The following is a 17,685-nucleotide window of genomic DNA, read 5'->3' as shown; positions in this document are numbered from 1 at the left end:
TTTTGTGAACATGAAACATGATGTGACAAAGGACTTCATAACAACAATGCTAATTTCAGGCACCGTGTTTTATTTTGTAATCACATGTAGTAGCATGAAAGATAAACATACCTTCTGGGTGGGACCCCCTGCTGCTATTCCTTCGCCACTGTTACCAATTGTTAAAATCAAATGTTATGCAAATTAAAATGAAAATTAAAAACCATAATACTAATAGATGTCATCTCCACAAGAATGGCATACTCATTGTGTGAGTATAGCATCTTCTGTGTGCTTTCAGTAAGGACACTATAGTGCTGCCACAATATATTTATACATTGATAGTAGTTATGCTGCTAAATATAACCATGGATACAATAACACTTACTGGGATTGGAAATGGAAGTGGGTGCACGTGGGATCCTTGTTTCGGTTACTTTTGGTACATGCAGAGCAGTTTCACTGGATAAAGTAGGCTCTACTTATTAGTTATGGCCATGAGACATGTGCTCAGCGTACAAATTAGTTAAAATACTCACAGGTGAAAAAGATACAAGCCCATATTTCATCAAGTCCGCTAAATGTGCAGAGCGATCTCCACATTAACTAAGCAATGGGAACCAAGCATTAATCATCAGTGCCATTCATGTAACTATGTAGCACGCATGGTGATGTCACTTTTAAAGAACGTGAGCTGGCTGTAACTCCATAAGCTAAGCCTCCACATGTTTACCACAAAGGTGTTTACAATATAAACACAATGTTAGCAACTATCATACAGGCCATATAGGTAATGATACCATTTCAGATTCTACATAATATTTGACTTACTGACTACGAAAAGAAATGAATTTGTACATAATGTAGCATGTAGCATCAGTATACATTGCCCTTTAGCACTACTGGTATGGTGCAGGAGTTTCACATGTTATGCATTCAAGTAAGGTGATAGATTATTGTGACTGTTACCTGTGCATTCCTTACATGCCATTAGTTATTAATTTCTGCATACTTAATGACTTATTAAAGCTTTCAGTGACCAGCACTGAAGGTATGACAGCAACATGTGCTGCAGCCTTTGGATTACCTAACCTAACAAACTGGAACTTGAGACTACAATTACTTAACTTAGCTAACAATAAGGTGAAACAAAAAAATGGGCCAAAGCACTGAAGCAATTAATGCTAGCCTATATAATGTAATTAATGTACTAAAGCTGATCTTGTCATCACCTCAACACTTCCTCGGTAAAGTATAAGCTGTATTGATTGAAAGGACAAAAACACTTGAGAAAAAAAAACAAGGTTGAAACAAGTAAGCAAATGTCCAGTGAGAGAATAATGGTATAGTTGGCATGTACGTGCAGTACATCTAACAGAAAAAAAAGGTGCAACCAAAAAGGTTGCCGAAACAGAATTCAAAGTTGTAACAAAAAAAAGATTGTTGAAGCAAAGAAAAACTTGTAACCAAAAGGGTTGTTGAAGCAAAAAAAAAAGTTGTAACCAAAAAGGTCAGGTAAGTTGATGTCGTACTACTTTTAAAAAACCTAAATGGAATTAATTAACAGTGTACTAAATTAATATTTTTATTGGACATAAACAATTGAAATATAGAATTTGTATTTCGTAAAATTTAAAAAAAATTTGTAATTCTGTTGCTAAGCACTGCTAAGGAGGCGTACCTCGAACAAAATGCTTTAACTCTCTAATAATGCACAGGAATATCTTCTTAACTGTTTATAGTTCATCTATAACATTTTAACGCAAATTTTCCAGGTGGGGCCTCGGGGTTGCTCTTTATTTTCGTTTGCGTACATATGGGCACACCCCCTTTCAACCTGAAGGAATTCGTTATACCGGTAGCCTGGGAGGCCAGCTGTGTTGTTTTTCGGTTGTTTGGCATCCGTGGGGAAAGGCCTTCACCGCGTCCTTATAAACTTATTTCACCCGTATTTCAAACCAGCATGTATTAACCGTCTTAAGCCAAAGCTTACCTGCTCAGAAGTTTAATACAGGCTCTATGTGGCCTTTATTTATCACATAAAAGTTGTTTTCAGCGAACAACATTTTGCTCACGTGTGTGCGGAAAGACAAACAAATATAGAAACAAACATACATACATACACACACTTTTCGGAAAACAATTTCAGTAAACCAGGCATGCACCTGGTTTAAAAATAAACCACTTGGATTCAAACTGGAAACTAAACACTCAAAAGTCAAACACTCTACTACTTTGACCAAATGTGATCTGTGGTTTACATAAGCCTATAAGTTGTTTTTAAAGGCCAGCTTAATAAGTTGACTGGAAAGCTGTTTATTTGTGGCTTGAATGTGGTTTACAGAAAGAATTCAAATGAATTTTTGTCTACACCCTTGCACTAATTGTGCTGTAAATGATGAATGACGCAGTTAGAAGCATCATGTAGTTCTTAGATGATAAGCGCTTTGTCTGGCACAGCAACTGCTTCAATACATGCATCGGTTGGCGAGACAATCGTCTGATGTCAAAGGAATGTAGACAGACGGCTTTTCAGCTCTATATTATATAGATGTGTTGATGGTTTAGTAGTGATCACTAGCCAACCTCAAAGTAAACCATGCAATGCCAGTTACTTGTCTCAACGTACCACATAGTGGGATATTTTGTAGGGATGAAACTTTCGCGAAACTGTGCAAACTCTGACATTTGCATTTTTTAATTCACAAAAATAGATTTTGTAAGGTAATTACTATGTGCATAAACCTGAAACATTTCACAATTATATTTTCACAAAGCTATCATTACTCACGGAATTTGTGAAAATTTTGTCCCTTGAGAATTTCCAGCTATACGGTAGTAAAATGTACTTAAAACCTGAGTAACTTTTATTTGTGGTAAACATTCAACTAAAGTTTTAACGTACAATGAGGATTATGTCTTGCAATTGTTACAGTTAGTTCTATCTAATCCAAAACAGCCAGCTGTAAAAAAAAGTGTGCGGCCCTCAAAAAGGCTATGGTGAAAAAAGATGTGAAATCCAAGGTGGCGGCCAAGAAATGGCTGTGATGGTAGGTTAATGGTAAAAATTTTAATAACAACAATTCAGGTGAATTTTTGTGCCGCTTGGTCTTGGCAAAAAATTCATCTAAATTGCTGTTATTAAAATTTTTACCATTAACCTACCATCACAGCCATTTCTTGGCCGCCACCTTGGATTTCACATCTTTTTTCACCATAGCCTTTTTGAGGGCCGCACACTTTTTTTTACAGCTGGCTGTTTTGGATTAGATTTCACTTCTTTTTGTATTTGTATACCCCAAAGCCGGCCCATAGGCCAGCTTTGGGACTTTTTTAACCTATGTTTTTTTTTCTTTACTACAGGAAGAAGAAAAGATGAAGTAGATGTACTTTAAATATTTCTGATTTTATCAGTAAATGTACAAATTATATATATAATACATATATTTATTACAGAACTCTCCATGGTGGTTTCTTTGTAACTGAACACTCTACAAAGTGACTTCTTCTTGCTGCTCTCTCTATAGGGTGAATTGTTTGTAGCTGAACAATATACAGGTAACTTCTTCTAGCTGATCTCTCTACAGGGTGGTTTGTTTGCAGCTGAAATCTGTGCAGGTGATTTGTTTGCAGCTGAACTCTTTACAGAATGGTTTCTTTGTAGCTGAACTCTCTACAAGGTAACTTCTTCTAACTGATCTTTCTACAGGGCAATTTGTTTGTGGCTGAATTTTCTACAGGGTGATTTCTTTACAGCTGAACTCTCTACATGGTGGTTTCTTTGTAACTGAACTCTCTAAAGGTAATTTCTTCTAGCTGATCTCTCTACAGGGAGATTTGTTTGTACCTGAACTCTCTACAGGTGATTTGTTTGCAGCTGAACTCTCTACATGATGGTTTCTTTGTAGCTGAACTCTCTACAAGGTAACTTCTTCTAGCTGATCTCTCTACAGAGAGATTTGTTTGTAGCTGAACTCTCTACAGGTGATTTGTTTGCACCTTAACTCTCTACATGATGGTTTCTTTGTAGCTGAACTCTCTACAAGGTAATTTCTTCTAGCTGATCTCTCTACAGTGAGATTTGTTTGTAGCTGAACTCTCTACAGGTGATTTGTTTGAAGCTGAACTCTCTACATGATGGTTTTTTTGTAGCTGAACTCTCCACAAGGTAACATCTTCTAGCTGATCTTTCTACAGGGTGATTTGTTTGTAGCTGAACGAAACTTCTTCTAGCTGATCTCTCTACAGGGAGATTTGTTTGTAGCTGAACTCTCTACAGGTGATTTGTTTGCAGCTGAACTCTCTACATGATGGTTCTTTGTAGCTGAACTCTCTACAAGGTGACTTCTTCTAGCTGACCTTTCTACAGGGAGATTTGTTTGTAGCTGAACTCTATACAGGTGATTTGTTTGCAGCTGAACTCTCTACATGATGGTTTCTTTGTAGCTGAACTCTCTACAAGGTAACTGATGTCTCTACAAGGTCACTAGTTTGTAGCTGAACTCTCTACATGGTGGTTTCTTTGTAACTGAACTCTCTACAGGGTGACTTCTTTTAGCTGATCTTTCTAGAGGGTGATTTGTTTGTAGCTGAACTCTCTACAGGTGATTTGTTTGCAGCTGAACTCTCTACATGATGGTTTCTTTGTAGCTGAACTCTCTACAAGGTAACTTCTTCTAGCTGATCTCTATACAGGGAGATTTGTTTGTAGCTGACCTCTCTACAGGGTGATTTTTTTTTCTAGCTGAACTTTCTACATACAAAGTGACTTGTTCTAGCTGGTCTCTCTACAGGATGACTTGTTTCTAGCTGATCTCTCTGCAGGGTGACTTGTTTCTAGCTGAACTCTACCGGGTGATCTGTTCGTAGCTGAACTCTCTACAGGATGATTTGTTTACAGCTGAACTATCTACATGGTGGTTTCTTTGCAGCTGAATTCTCTACAAGGTGACTTCTTCTAGCTGAACTCTCTATAGGGCGATCTTCTCGTAGCTGAACTCTCTGCAGGGTGATTCGTTTGCAGCTGAACTTTCTACATGATGGTTTGTTCATAACTGAACAGTCTACAAGGTAACCTCTTCTAGCTTATCTCTTTACAGGATAACTTGTTTCTAGCTGAACTCTCTACATGGTGATTTGTTGGTAGCTAAACTCTCTACAATTCGATTTGTTTGCAGCTGAACTCTCTACATGGTGGTTTCTTTGTAGCTGAACTCTCTACAAGGTAGCTTCTTCTAGCTGATCTCTCTACAGGATGACTTGTTTCTAGCTGAACTCTCTACAGGGTGATCCTTTCGTAGCTGAACTCTCTACAGGATGATTTGTTTGCAGCTGAAGTCTCTACATGATGGTTTGTTTGCAGCTGAACTCTCTACAAGGTAACTTCTTCTAGTTGATTTCTCTACAGGGTGACTTGTTTCTAGCTGATCTCTCTACAGGTTGATTTGTTTGTAGCTGAACTCTGTACAGTTTGATTTGTTTGCAGTTGAACTTTCTACATGGTTGTTTCTTTGTAGCTGAACTCTCTACAAGGTAACTTCTAGCTGATCTCTCTACAGGATGACTTGTTTCTAGCTGAACTCTCGACAGGATGATCTGTTCATAGCTGAATTCTCTACATAGTAGTTTCTTTGTAGCTAAACTCTTTACAAGGTGACTTCTTCTAGCTGATCTCTTTATAGGGTGATTTGTTTGTAGCTGAACTATCTGCAGGGTGATTTGAACTCTCTACAAGGTGATGTTTTCTAGTTTATCTCTCTACCCAGTCTGGATGACTTGTTTCTAGCTGAACTCTCTACAGTGTGATCTGTTAAGTTTCTACCTGATCTCTCTATAGAGTTATATCTTGTTTGTATAGCTGAACTCTTTTACATGGTGGTTTTTTGATTGGTTGCTGAACTCTCTCTCCACGGTGACTTGTTTGTACTACAGAGTGACTTCTTTGTAGCTGAACTCTCTACAGAGTGACTTACTTGTAGCTGAACATTGCATAAAGTAACTTGTTTGTAGCTGATCTAGATGAACTCTCTACTAGGTAGCTTTTTTTGTAGCTGAACCCTTTACGCAGTGACTTATTTGTAGCTGAATTCTCTACAGAGTGACTTGTTGTAGCTGAACTCTCTACAAGGTGACTTGTTTATAGTTGAATTCTTTTCAGTGTGACTTATAATGTTCTGAATCTCTACAGCAACATATTTGTAGCTGAACTCTCTACAGGATGACTTGCTTGTAGCTGAATTGTCTATAAGATTAACTGTTTGTAGCTGAACTCCCTACAGAATAACTTGCAATGCCAAAGAAATTCTATAATGGAGTAAGTTATAAACGTAGCTGAATGCTTTATTAGGGTGACTGTTCTATTAGAGTATCTCGATCTTGCATATGCTACACGTAGTTGGCTTTGGAATCATAACTCAGTGGTTTGTAATCCGATTCTTCTGTACTACTGCAAGGACGTTCTATGATAATTATTCCAGCTACACACCGATTTTCAGCTCACTGTTCTAAGCGGTTTGGCTGGTAGGCGTGAAAACTAATAGTTTTTTTATTCATAAAAGTCGATCGCGTAATTGTGACATAGGTTGGGTTTTGTGTCATATCTCGATAGCCTTTAACTGGATTCCTTTCAAACCAGAAAAAAGGCACTCCTACGATAGTTACTCCATCTACATAGCAATTTTCAGCTCATTCCTTCAAGCGGTTTACCCTGTGGGCGTGACAGACCTTCGACCTTATTTTACGCAGATAATCGGTCATAACTCCGTGAATGTTCATCGGATTCCTACCAAACTTGGTACTGAGATTCGCCTTAATGAGCCCTTTAAGTGTGCCAAATTTCAGCCCGATCCAAGCACGCATTCGTGTTTTATTGGGGATTTTGCAAAGTGTGCGAAAAGAAGAAAAAAACGAAGAAAAAAAACCCAAACTTTGGCCGCTCGTATCTCGGAAATGGCTGGAGCGATTTTCTTCAAATTTGGTATGTGGACTCCCCTACCTCGCCGGCATTTCTGTAGCAACTTTGGTTTTAATAGGATAAGGAATCACGGAGCTACAAAGGTGTGAAAATCGCGTTTACTTTCTTCCTGTAAATATACTCACGGTGTGGCGCGCCGGCTACTTGGGCCGCACGACACACTACCGTGTGTCTTGATACCATACTGCATAATAAACCTTGGTGATATATGATATAGAGTTTTTCTGTATCGTGGCAGCACTAAGACACCAAATATGACAAGAATGGCTGAGGCGATAATCTTGTACTGAAGTATGGCAATAGCTGTGCAATGGCTTGGCTCATAGGAATGAGTGTTGTGCATGCATTCATAAATCAGGGTGTCAATACTCTTAATTTGTACCAAACTAGCTACAGATTACAAAATAAAATTTAAAAAAAAAAATGCAATAAAGTGTCTATATAGCTAATAATCTCAGTACTACTCAGGTTAATCTTTATTATTCTGATGAATCTGTTATAATTGTGTGTGTAGATTTGGAAATAAGTGCATACACTAGACATACTAAAAAAATTAAATTTTATAGGGATTGTTACGAAACAAGAAGGGATTGCTGGAGTAGATTGACAATGATCGTGGTTGATAAGCTTATAACTCACTCTAATCACACTCTGAAAGTATTACACACAGCACACATTTTAGAATGTTCTAGAACTACAAAAAAGTTACTAAAATATGTATCAAGTACAAATCAGTCTACAGTACCACATAGGCACATGGTACAATACAACTACATATATAGATATATAAAATACAAGCACACATCAGTCGTGATAGTGGATATCAGATTCAATTAACGCGGAATCAATTTTAGTTTTACTCCATACTTGGGAGATGCTGTCATTCCAGTATAATCAATCTCAATATTGGTATCATTTGCTAAATCAAGCCGGTATTTTCTCAAAATTGAAACTACGCCCATTTTCGTATTCAATAAGCCCAATCTTTTTCCTAGACATAATCTGGGTCCAGCACCAAAGCTCAAAAAACCTTCCGCATTGTAATCACCAATATTTGGGTCAAACCTTTCTGGGTCAAATGCATCTGGATTAGACCAGTAATCTGGATTAAAGTTTATACTATGTATAGGAACATAAATAAGAGTACCTTTTGGTATTACCAGATTATCACTTACAGCACACGAATCAACACAGTTGCGGCGAACTTCTTTCACAGGAACATAATGTCGCAGTGCTTCCAACACAACCATTTCAAGGTAAGGAATATTTTCAACTGCTTCGTATAAACTTGCACCAGAATTCTCAGAAAAATATTTATCAATTTCATCAAAAGCTTTCTTTTGAACTTTGTGGTTAGTTGCTAAACAATAACAAGTCAGGCTAATAGTGAATCTAGTAGTTTCATGGCCAGCAAACAAGAAAAACTTTGCATTGGCATCAACTTCTAGCTTAGTAAGTGTCGCATCATCTTTGCTCACTCCATCATTCCTTGAAGCACATCTGCTCTTTTAGTTTTATTCGCACACCTTTCATCAACCATCGTCACAGCTACTTTCATCACGTAATTCCAACTTTTCCCAATTGGTGATCTCTTTAGTAACGCTCGAAGCACCAAGATTATCTAACTAGCATGTGACATTAATGTAGACGCACCAATCACTCCCCATTTGGAAGTCTTACCTCCCAGCATACCAAGACATTCTGATAATCGTTTACCCTGGTTTGACTGACTGTCCAAATCACGGCCAAAAGCTATTGTCAATATAGTCTCCATTACAAAATCACCAAACAACTTGTAAACATCTACTGTATCATTATCATGAAGAAGCTCGTCCAGTCTTTTCATCATTCTTGTACAGCAAATATCCACCAGTGGACCCATTTGCATCACCTTCTTTCTAGTAAACAAAGGTGACAACAATCTGTGCCAGGGGCGTAGCTAGCCAGAACACGACGGAGGGGCAGGCATGCCCCCACGAAACGCTCAAAATTATTCGTGATTGCAAAAAGGGCGAATGACCCAATGGTGGGCTAGCCAACATACGGTGTTGTATTATTACAGCTTACACAACTAGCTACGTAACTATTTCAGTACTTGCTTATCACGTATCAATGATTCAATGGAGGTATAATTCGTCGAGCATCATCGCACGTGCCACAATTGTACTCCAACAAATTCATCCAGTCCTATAGAGCTATATTGTTAATATTTTAGTGTTAATACAAATTACTTTACGTTAGCCACAGGCCCACAGCTTTTGCTGCAGTCCTAGCACACTGCTGACAGGTTGACACGTTCACTCACTTCACTCGGCGAAATCAAATGCCACGTATTGTATGAAACTGATCCCACCTGTCTTTCTTGCTAGCAGAACTTGTAAGCTTGTGACTGATCCGCCTGACTGACTAAAAAATAGACTACACTGCCGTACAAAGATCGATCTAGTGTGATAGACTCGAGAAAATAAACTTGGTACATTTAACACTTTATCACCTCGTAGGGCGAATTTTTTTTTTGGGCCAACTTTTACTTAGCCATTTTTTATCCTGCAACAACGCATGCGTATACAACCACGAGACCCTCACTCAAAGAATACGGAATGTGCAATACGCCGAGACAACATAAGCAGTAGTCGATGTGTTGATGCCAACATTGATTGATTAACAATACTGTAAGTGCCGTGTGTTTTGATGGACAAGGCCATGTACAGTTGATGAACTGGTCCTGCGAAGTGTGCGTGTTTTCCATCCAAATCGAGGCTGGCCTTTCAGAAAGGCGGGCAAAGCTGCCGTTACAATAGATGTGTTGAACCTGCAGAAACCATGTTGTTAATTGAATGTGAGACTCTGGTATGGATGTAAGATTAGTGCATTAGAATACATGGTAGCTATCAGTGCGGTGTTGCATAGGGTAAAAATTTTCCGCTTTGGGATCTGGGGGTGTTGTTTGTACATGTACTGTGTCGGTGTGACCAATCTCCTTTGTGTAAACACTAAGGCTGAAGACCTTATATAGTTGATGATAGTCCCAAGAGTTAATAATAGGGAGAGGATTAACTCTTGATAGTATATTAAAACTTGTTTAATTTACGAATTTCCCCCCAAAAAATAAAATACGCGTAGCTATTAGCACATTTTGTACACAAAACACAGATTTTAAACATACAACTTCTCATAACTCCTTCCAAATTAGTTTCCATCTATCACGGACGAAAATATCATCACCTAACCTTTAGCTTTCTTTTGTTCAATACACTTTAGTCACAATTACACCGGATAGAACTTGCTTAGTATGTCAAAGTCCAAATGATCGGAAATTACTGCCATACATTTTATTGACGGTTGCGCACTACTCTAAAATTATGACAATTTTGAATCACACTTGGGGAAATCCCCATAATCACAGATAGCATTATTTGGAGTACTCTACCAGCTGTTTGGTGTGAAATTTACCTACATAGTGCTAAAATTTGCCATGCTTTGTGAGTCAAACATTTGTATTAATATCTCTGTATATTTTAATGGGGACATGAAATTCAGACTTTCCAAAGTGCTACTTTTTGGTACTGCTGCCATTCAGCTGAGGTCTCACTGGTCAGACATTTAATTGTAATGCATTTTATATTACATAGGCAGATAAATTTCAATAGTACTTCATAAACATATTTTCGCATGCGCCCATGCATTCCGGAAATGGGCCACTTTGCTGGTCCTAGGGACAGTTTGAAGTCCTTTTTTGCAGTTGTTCAGCACCTCTCCTCTTTGGTGCTGAGGGTGGTAGGCAAGGCTAGTCAATCTGGCCTAGGAAAATAATATTATAACATAATAAATTTATAAAGAACAAATTTGACAAAATGCGTACAATAGTTTTGATATGAGTTGGATGTAATTTATGCTGTATATGTATTGGTATCAGATCAATACCACAATTAAATAAAACTTGCAAATATTATTAAACATTTCTTACATTGTGACTACCTTGCTGTTGCTGCAGTAATGCACAGTATTGTCAGCCATTAATGCCACTAAAATTGTGTTGTACCAATCAGTTACTAAATGAAATTGTTAGCTTAGTGGGCTCTACTGAACAATTATTTTATGACTTGAATATTAGAATCTAACGTGTGTAAGTGAAATCTCCTTATTGTGCAGTACAACAATAATGTATCTGAAGCACCTTGTATAAAACTGGTAACTATAACATTCATTTCTAAAATACAAAACTATAGATCCGCTATGATGAACTGTATCATTTTTTAGTATTAGATGTTCTATCCATTTGTTGGATAGGATATTGCTTACTACACCTCACCAAATGGTATCCGTCAAGGATGCATGAGGGGGGTTCTCTTTGACAACAGATCAATTTATAAAATAACTTGCCTTAGTAAGTGTGCAATTAATAAAATTATTAATACTATCTAGCTAGAGAGTACAAATACAATATAATCCTTAAGACTTTTACTGTAAGTCCCACTATCAAAAATAATTCAATTGTGCTTTTATTAGAATATTGTTATAACTGATCGTAAGTTAAGAAACCCCATTATAAAAATCCTGGATACACCTCTGTGCATGCATGAACGTGAGACTAAATCCCAATTCAACTATGAAACCCTGAACAAGCTGGGTTTATGACTAGTCATAAGTATTGATTGTGCACACATGCACTCGTACCTTTGTAAACACACACCACCAATTCCATTCGGTTTCCCACTATCAGAAAAGATAAAAGGTTGATTAGATCTCTCAAGAAAATGGCTAGCTTTGTTTACAAAAACTGAATGGATAATATCGACATCTTGGGTGAAAATCACTGGTTGCATACCAATAAAATACAAATACGTTGGTCCGTATTGCTCACTCCATTGTTTCGTACATTCTATCCATCCTTTGTCAACTATGGGACGAGAGTTCCCAAAAAATATTTCAGGTGTCGGACCAGGCAAACCAATCGAACGTTTCAATACGAAGTAAGGTTCGTAATAATGTCGATACCACAGCCACAGAATGGCCAAACAACCAACTGCAGCAATAAGTAGCGCAATCATCCTGCTCACAGATCTATGCGTGTAGTCTACTCGAAATATTTTTATGTGCGTTAGACAATTTTTGGCGATCTCGCTGTCTCGGTGCTGTAGTGCTCTTGTAATATTCTCCTTCTATAAGCTGGTCTCTAGATCTAGACGGCTCACGTAAGTAAACTACAACTGAAGCGGCTCGTTTCTGCAACCATTGAAGTGGGATTTGAGAAGTTATAAAGGCTCTCGTTCATTTCAAATATCACCCTAGTCTGGAGCCACCCGCCCCTTTGCTAAAAGCAGAAGTAAGGGTCGGGGAACGGGGATATGTATTTTGCGGAACACGGATCAACGGACTGCGGATCATTATTATTATTATTTAATGGGCTTGTAGATGCCAAGGCAAGCTAACTTGCCAGGCTAGGCCGCAGGCCTTTGAAGGTGCCCATATCTAGATTGCTTCCAAAAATTATCCAAGCGCAGCTTGAAGGTTGCAACTGTTGGTGCTGAAATGATAAAGTCAGGTAAGGAGTTCCATAGATTGACTATTCTATTTGTAAAAAAGTTCTGCCTAACAAGTAATCTTGATCTTTCTTTAAAAAGCTTAAGAGAGTGGCCCCTGGTGGTAGCAGTATTTAAAGTGAAAAATGTAGATGGGTCCAAGTCATAATGTCGTTTAAGTATCTTATATGTTTCAATCATATCACCCCTTTGACGTCTGCAATACAGAGAATAGAGATCCAGAATTTCAAGACGGCTTTCATAAGTCAAGTGGGCTAATCCGCGAAGGTGTTTAGTTGCACGTCTCTGAACCTTTTCAAGGGTGTCGATGTCTCTGGCCAAGTACGGACTCCAAGATTGCACACAATATTCCAAATGCGGTCGAACATACATCTTATACAGAAATATAAACATATCAGTAGAGTCAATTCTAAAAGATCGCCTAATAAGCCCAAGAACCTGTGTAGCCTTGACCGCAGCTTTTTGGCAGTGTAGAGATGGCTTGAGATCACTTGTGCACCACACTCCAAGGTCCTTCTCCTCGTTCACTAGTTCTAGGTCAGTAGATACATTTGTAGTGCCATTGTACATGGTGTATGATGCAGGAAGAGAGTTACCAATCTGCATTACTTTGCATTTGGCTGCGTTAAATCTAAGCAACCAAACACTTGACCATTGCATTAACTTGTTGATATCATGTTGTAGTTTAAGGCTGTCATGAAAAGATTTAATGACCGAGTATATCTTGGTGTCATCTGCAAACATCTTCAAATTACTCTCAATGAGGTCAGGCACATTGCTGACATACAGTATAAATAATAAGGGACCCAAGACTGAACCTTGAGGTACTCCACTCTGAACATTAACCCAATCTGACTGAGACCCATTAACCACTACTCTCTGAAAACGATTTGTGAGAAAATTGGATAACCACAGGGACAAGTTTCCACGCACACCGTATGCTTCAAGTTTAGAAATCAATCTACGATGTGGTACAGAGTCAAATGCCTTACTGTAATCCAGGTATACCACATCAACCCCATAACCCTGGTCCACCGCACTTGTCCAGTCTTCAAAGGTTTCCAACAAATTAGTTAAACATGACTTGTTGCACACAAAACCATGTTGCTGATGGTTAAGAATGTTATTTTCTAAAAGAAAGTCAAATAACTCTGTACGAATAATAGATTCTAAAATTTTAACCACAGTAGATGTCAGACTGATTGGTCTGTAGTTGGTAGCCTTAAACTTAGAACCTTTCTTATATACTGGTATTACGTGGGCTTTCTTCCATTCGCAAGGGAGATCTCCACTAGTCAAGGACTGATGGAATAGCATGGTTAAAGGAGTGCAAAGTGTATGGGCACAAGCCTTGAGAACATAAGAATGGATGCTATCTAGACCAGGAGCCTTATTATCTTTCAGAGTACTCAATTTCTCCAATACAATAGACTCAGATATGTTGACATCACATATAGATTCTTCATATCTAAAAGGAGGCGCTGGAATATACGATAGATCTTCTTGAGTAAAAGTTGACTCAAAATATCTGTTGAGAACATCAGTAATTTCCTCATCACTGGTAGTGGAAGAGCCATCAGTCTTCTCTAAAGGGCCAATACTAGGCTTAACCTTTTGTTTAGATTTAACGTAGGAATAGAAGGCTTTTGGGTTGGACTTAAATTTATTTAAAAGTGATTGTTCGTATGACTTTTGGGCAGTTCTAAGTTTACATTTGACTATATTACGTTTGGTCTTGTAGTTAGCATAGTCAGCACAAGACCTAGACCTCCTATATCTAGAGAAAGCATCGAAGGCATGATCACGTGTTCCATCATCTAAATTAATTTGGGGGTAATCATAGATATAATATATCTATGGGGTAATGCACAGACCTCAATTGAAGACCTCAGTGGAAAAAGGGGATAAGTGACATTTTTACCATTTTTCTACTCTGTTGTGCGAAACAAACTTCAAGTATCAGAGAACATCTATACAAAATTTCGTGCGCAAACTCAATCGATAAGGTAATAAATTTTTACGTAAAACGCATGGTATCACGTGAGCAAAAATTTCAAACGAGTTAAGATGGCGTCCGTAAGTTTGTCTAGACAGCGCGGAAGGAAACGTTTGCGCTTCGAATCCGAGTGGAAAAGGAAGAAAATAAAGTTATCGAAAGATAGTGGAAAGACCTACCAAACGTATTGTGGTGCGCTTCAGCCTTTGAAAACTATAAGGGATTTAACGTGCAGGTGCCAGTATCAATGCGGTCGGAAGTTGGACGAAGAAGAGCGACAAAGATTGTTTACTGAGTTTTACGAGCTGGGCGCTCATGATGAACAAAATAAGTACCTGTTCGGTTTACTTAGCAAGGAGGAAGTAAAGAGGCACACGCGAAATGAAAGCGCGACAACACGCCGGACAAATACTATTGTTTATCATGTTGGATTGAAGGATGGTACGAGTGTGCAAGAAATCATTTTGTGACCTCTTTGCTATTGGAAAACGTCGAGTAGAAAATCTTACGGAGAAAGTCTTAAGTGGAGTTTTAATAGCTGGAGATCAACGAGGGAGGCATTTAAATCGTCCGCATGCAATTCAGGAAGAATGGAAGGCCAAAGTGCGTGAGCACATCAATTCCATTCCACGAAGAGAGAGTCATTATTCATTCACAAGAAACAAAGGAAAGGAATTCCTCCCAGCAGAGCTTAGTATTTCTCGGATGTATGATATGTATCTGGACAAATATGAACCACAAGCTAAAGATTCTGAATCAAAGCCACATGTAAGTCACTTTATTGAGTATCCTACGTACTTTGTTGCTTACCAGTATACACACTTCTTTTTTGCTATAGGTTAAAGAGTGGCTTTATCGAAAAATCTTTAATGAAGAGTTTAATCTGGGATTTGGATTCCCACGCTCTGACACTTGTGAAATCTGTGATCAGCTACATATGGCAGCCCGAAATGCGATGTCTAACCAAGAAAGGGAATGTCTTCAAAAGGAACTAGCAACTCACCAAGAAACGGCAGGTCAAGGGTACCAATCATTACACAAGGACAAAGAAGCTGTAAAAAAAGCAAGTAATAGTACGATAATCACATTTGATATGATGCAAAATCTGCCAGTGCCTACTTTCACTCATAACTCTATGTTTTATTTACGTCAGTTATGGGAATACAACTTCGGTGTTCATGACTGTACAACTGATTCTGCTACAATGTATATGTGGAGTGAACTAGTTGCCAAGAGAGGAGCCGATGAAATTTGTTCTTGTCTAATGCAGTACATATCCAATCTCCCACTTCAAGTGAAGAAGCTTACTTGTTACTCAGACAGTTGTTTTGGGCAAAACAAAAACTTTGAAATGATATGCTTCTGGAATTGGCAAATAGTGCAGGGTCGCTTTAGCCAAATCGACCACAAATTCCTCGTCAGAGGCCACACCTACCTTCCAAATGACCGTGACTTTAGTCACATTGAGAAGAAAAAGGACACAGCTGTGGTATACATACCTACTCACTGGGAAGAGTTGGTTCGGAAGGTTTGTCGTCAGAAACCCTATACAGTGAAAAGTATGGTCGGATCTGAATTTAAAGATTTTTCAGATCTGGTAGAACAGCATACACGCAGGCGAAAAGATAGTAACAAAAAGGACGTATTGATCAGTAAGGCAAGATGGATGAACTTTGGGCAGGGTGTTGATCAACATGGAAGGGAGGTAAAACACCTCAATGAGGTGTGGCTTCGCTACTCATATAGCTTAGACGAATCTTGGAGTAAAGTAAGCCTTCTTAAAGGAAGGAAGAAAATTCCACCTGCTACTTCTATATCCTTACCTATTAAGTATCCAAATGGACACTCCATTTTAAAAACAAAAGTCCAGGACCTGAAGAAGATGATTCCTTACCTCCCGGAGGAACATAAGCAATTTTACATTGATCTTAGGGAACAATCAGATTCTGAAGACTCTGACGCTTGACATAAAAGGATCCATAGTTCATGTTGTATTTGCATATATACGTGTAAATGATTATGTACACATTCTATACTCATGTGTAAGTAATTTTACCAAGTTTAATGATCGTACAAAAATAAAAAGAAAAATGGCACATATTTAAAGATTTAAATCCATTTTTCTCAAAAGTAACTTAATGTTACTTATCCCCTTTTTCCACTGAGGTCTTCAATTACTGAGTATAATGTACATACGTATCTTAAAGATCGTGAGTGAACAACATCAGCGGTAGTGAATTCCATAGCCGGATGGTTGAGGGTAAGAATGAAAATTCTGGTGGGGACTTGCCTGTATGACCACGTGTACTGGATGTGTTTGGATGTATATATAGCTCTGAAAGTCTAGACTAATATGACCATGCAGTTAACATATTATAAAACATTATACCTTATCAATATCTCTTCGGTGGATTCCACTCCCACCAGTGATTACTTGGAAAGCTACTGCAACTGATTATTTTTAGCTATGTTATTTGCTGATAACATTTGTTAAGGCCACATAAAAAAGGCTACGAAAAGCAATTAATTCAGAATGTTAAATCCAAACCTAAAGCTTTTTGGCAGTATGTAAATTCAAAAGTTAAGACATATCTCAGCATTACTTGAATTATTCTGTTCTGATGGTACTGCGACAAGTTCTGACATGATGCTGAAATGGAAACTATGTTCAATAACTACTTTTCTAGTGTTTGTACTTGTGGATTCCAGGCACACCTACATAGACATGACTAGACTAACAGTGAATTTGGAGGATGGTACACAAGTATGACACAATCTTACATCATATCAAATCTAGTGTAATATTTTAGGTCCAAACCTGTCCTCCTGCCATGGGTAGGAGTTTTGCAGCTGGTACCACTGATGGGTCAGGGAGTTTAGATTTTAGTCAAGGTTGGGTACTGCTGGGTATTGTTGTATCTGTTGCTATGTGTTGTACATATAGCGTACACAGGCAGGAATATAATTTGGGATTTAGTCTGAGGTTTTATTAGTTCCCCAACTCCACAGCAAGAAGAATTTTATGCCCCAAAGCCCATTCTACTCAACACTGGAGAGGTTGATATACCTTATGAATAGCAACCATCAATTGTGTCTGTACAAATTGTACGAGTCAGACAGTTGTATGTTTTGGCTGTACCAGGAGAGTTTACATAAGTTATGTTGCCTTAGAGAAATGTTAGTGGTTCTTGTCA

At 38.2% G+C, this 17,685-nt stretch overlaps 2 protein-coding genes across 2 annotated transcripts; one reads left to right on the top strand and one right to left on the bottom strand.

Annotated features, from left to right (window-relative positions):
* Positions 1-7,575: 7,575 nt before the first annotated feature.
* Positions 7,576-9,446, bottom strand: LOC136237784 (cytochrome P450 3A19-like). Its single transcript, XM_066027996.1, has 3 exons — positions 9,258-9,446; positions 8,590-9,147; positions 7,576-8,452 (listed from the first exon to the last, which is right to left on the bottom strand). Exons 2-3 carry the CDS (start codon positions 8,838-8,840, stop codon positions 7,786-7,788), a joined length of 918 nt encoding a protein of 305 aa, XP_065884068.1. The 5' UTR covers positions 8,841-9,147; positions 9,258-9,446; the 3' UTR covers positions 7,576-7,785.
* Positions 9,447-14,539: 5,093 nt separating this feature from the next.
* Positions 14,540-16,578, top strand: LOC136239350 (uncharacterized). Its single transcript, XM_066030083.1, has 2 exons — positions 14,540-15,259; positions 15,330-16,578. Exons 1-2 carry the CDS (start codon positions 14,930-14,932, stop codon positions 16,455-16,457), a joined length of 1,458 nt encoding a protein of 485 aa, XP_065886155.1. The 5' UTR covers positions 14,540-14,929; the 3' UTR covers positions 16,458-16,578.
* Positions 16,579-17,685: the final 1,107 nt, after the last annotated feature.

Source organism: Dysidea avara, chromosome 11, assembly GCF_963678975.1.
Source record: "Dysidea avara chromosome 11, odDysAvar1.4, whole genome shotgun sequence".
Lineage (NCBI taxonomy): Eukaryota > Metazoa > Porifera > Demospongiae > Dictyoceratida > Dysideidae > Dysidea > Dysidea avara.
This window is presented reverse-complemented; position numbering and strand designations above follow the sequence as displayed.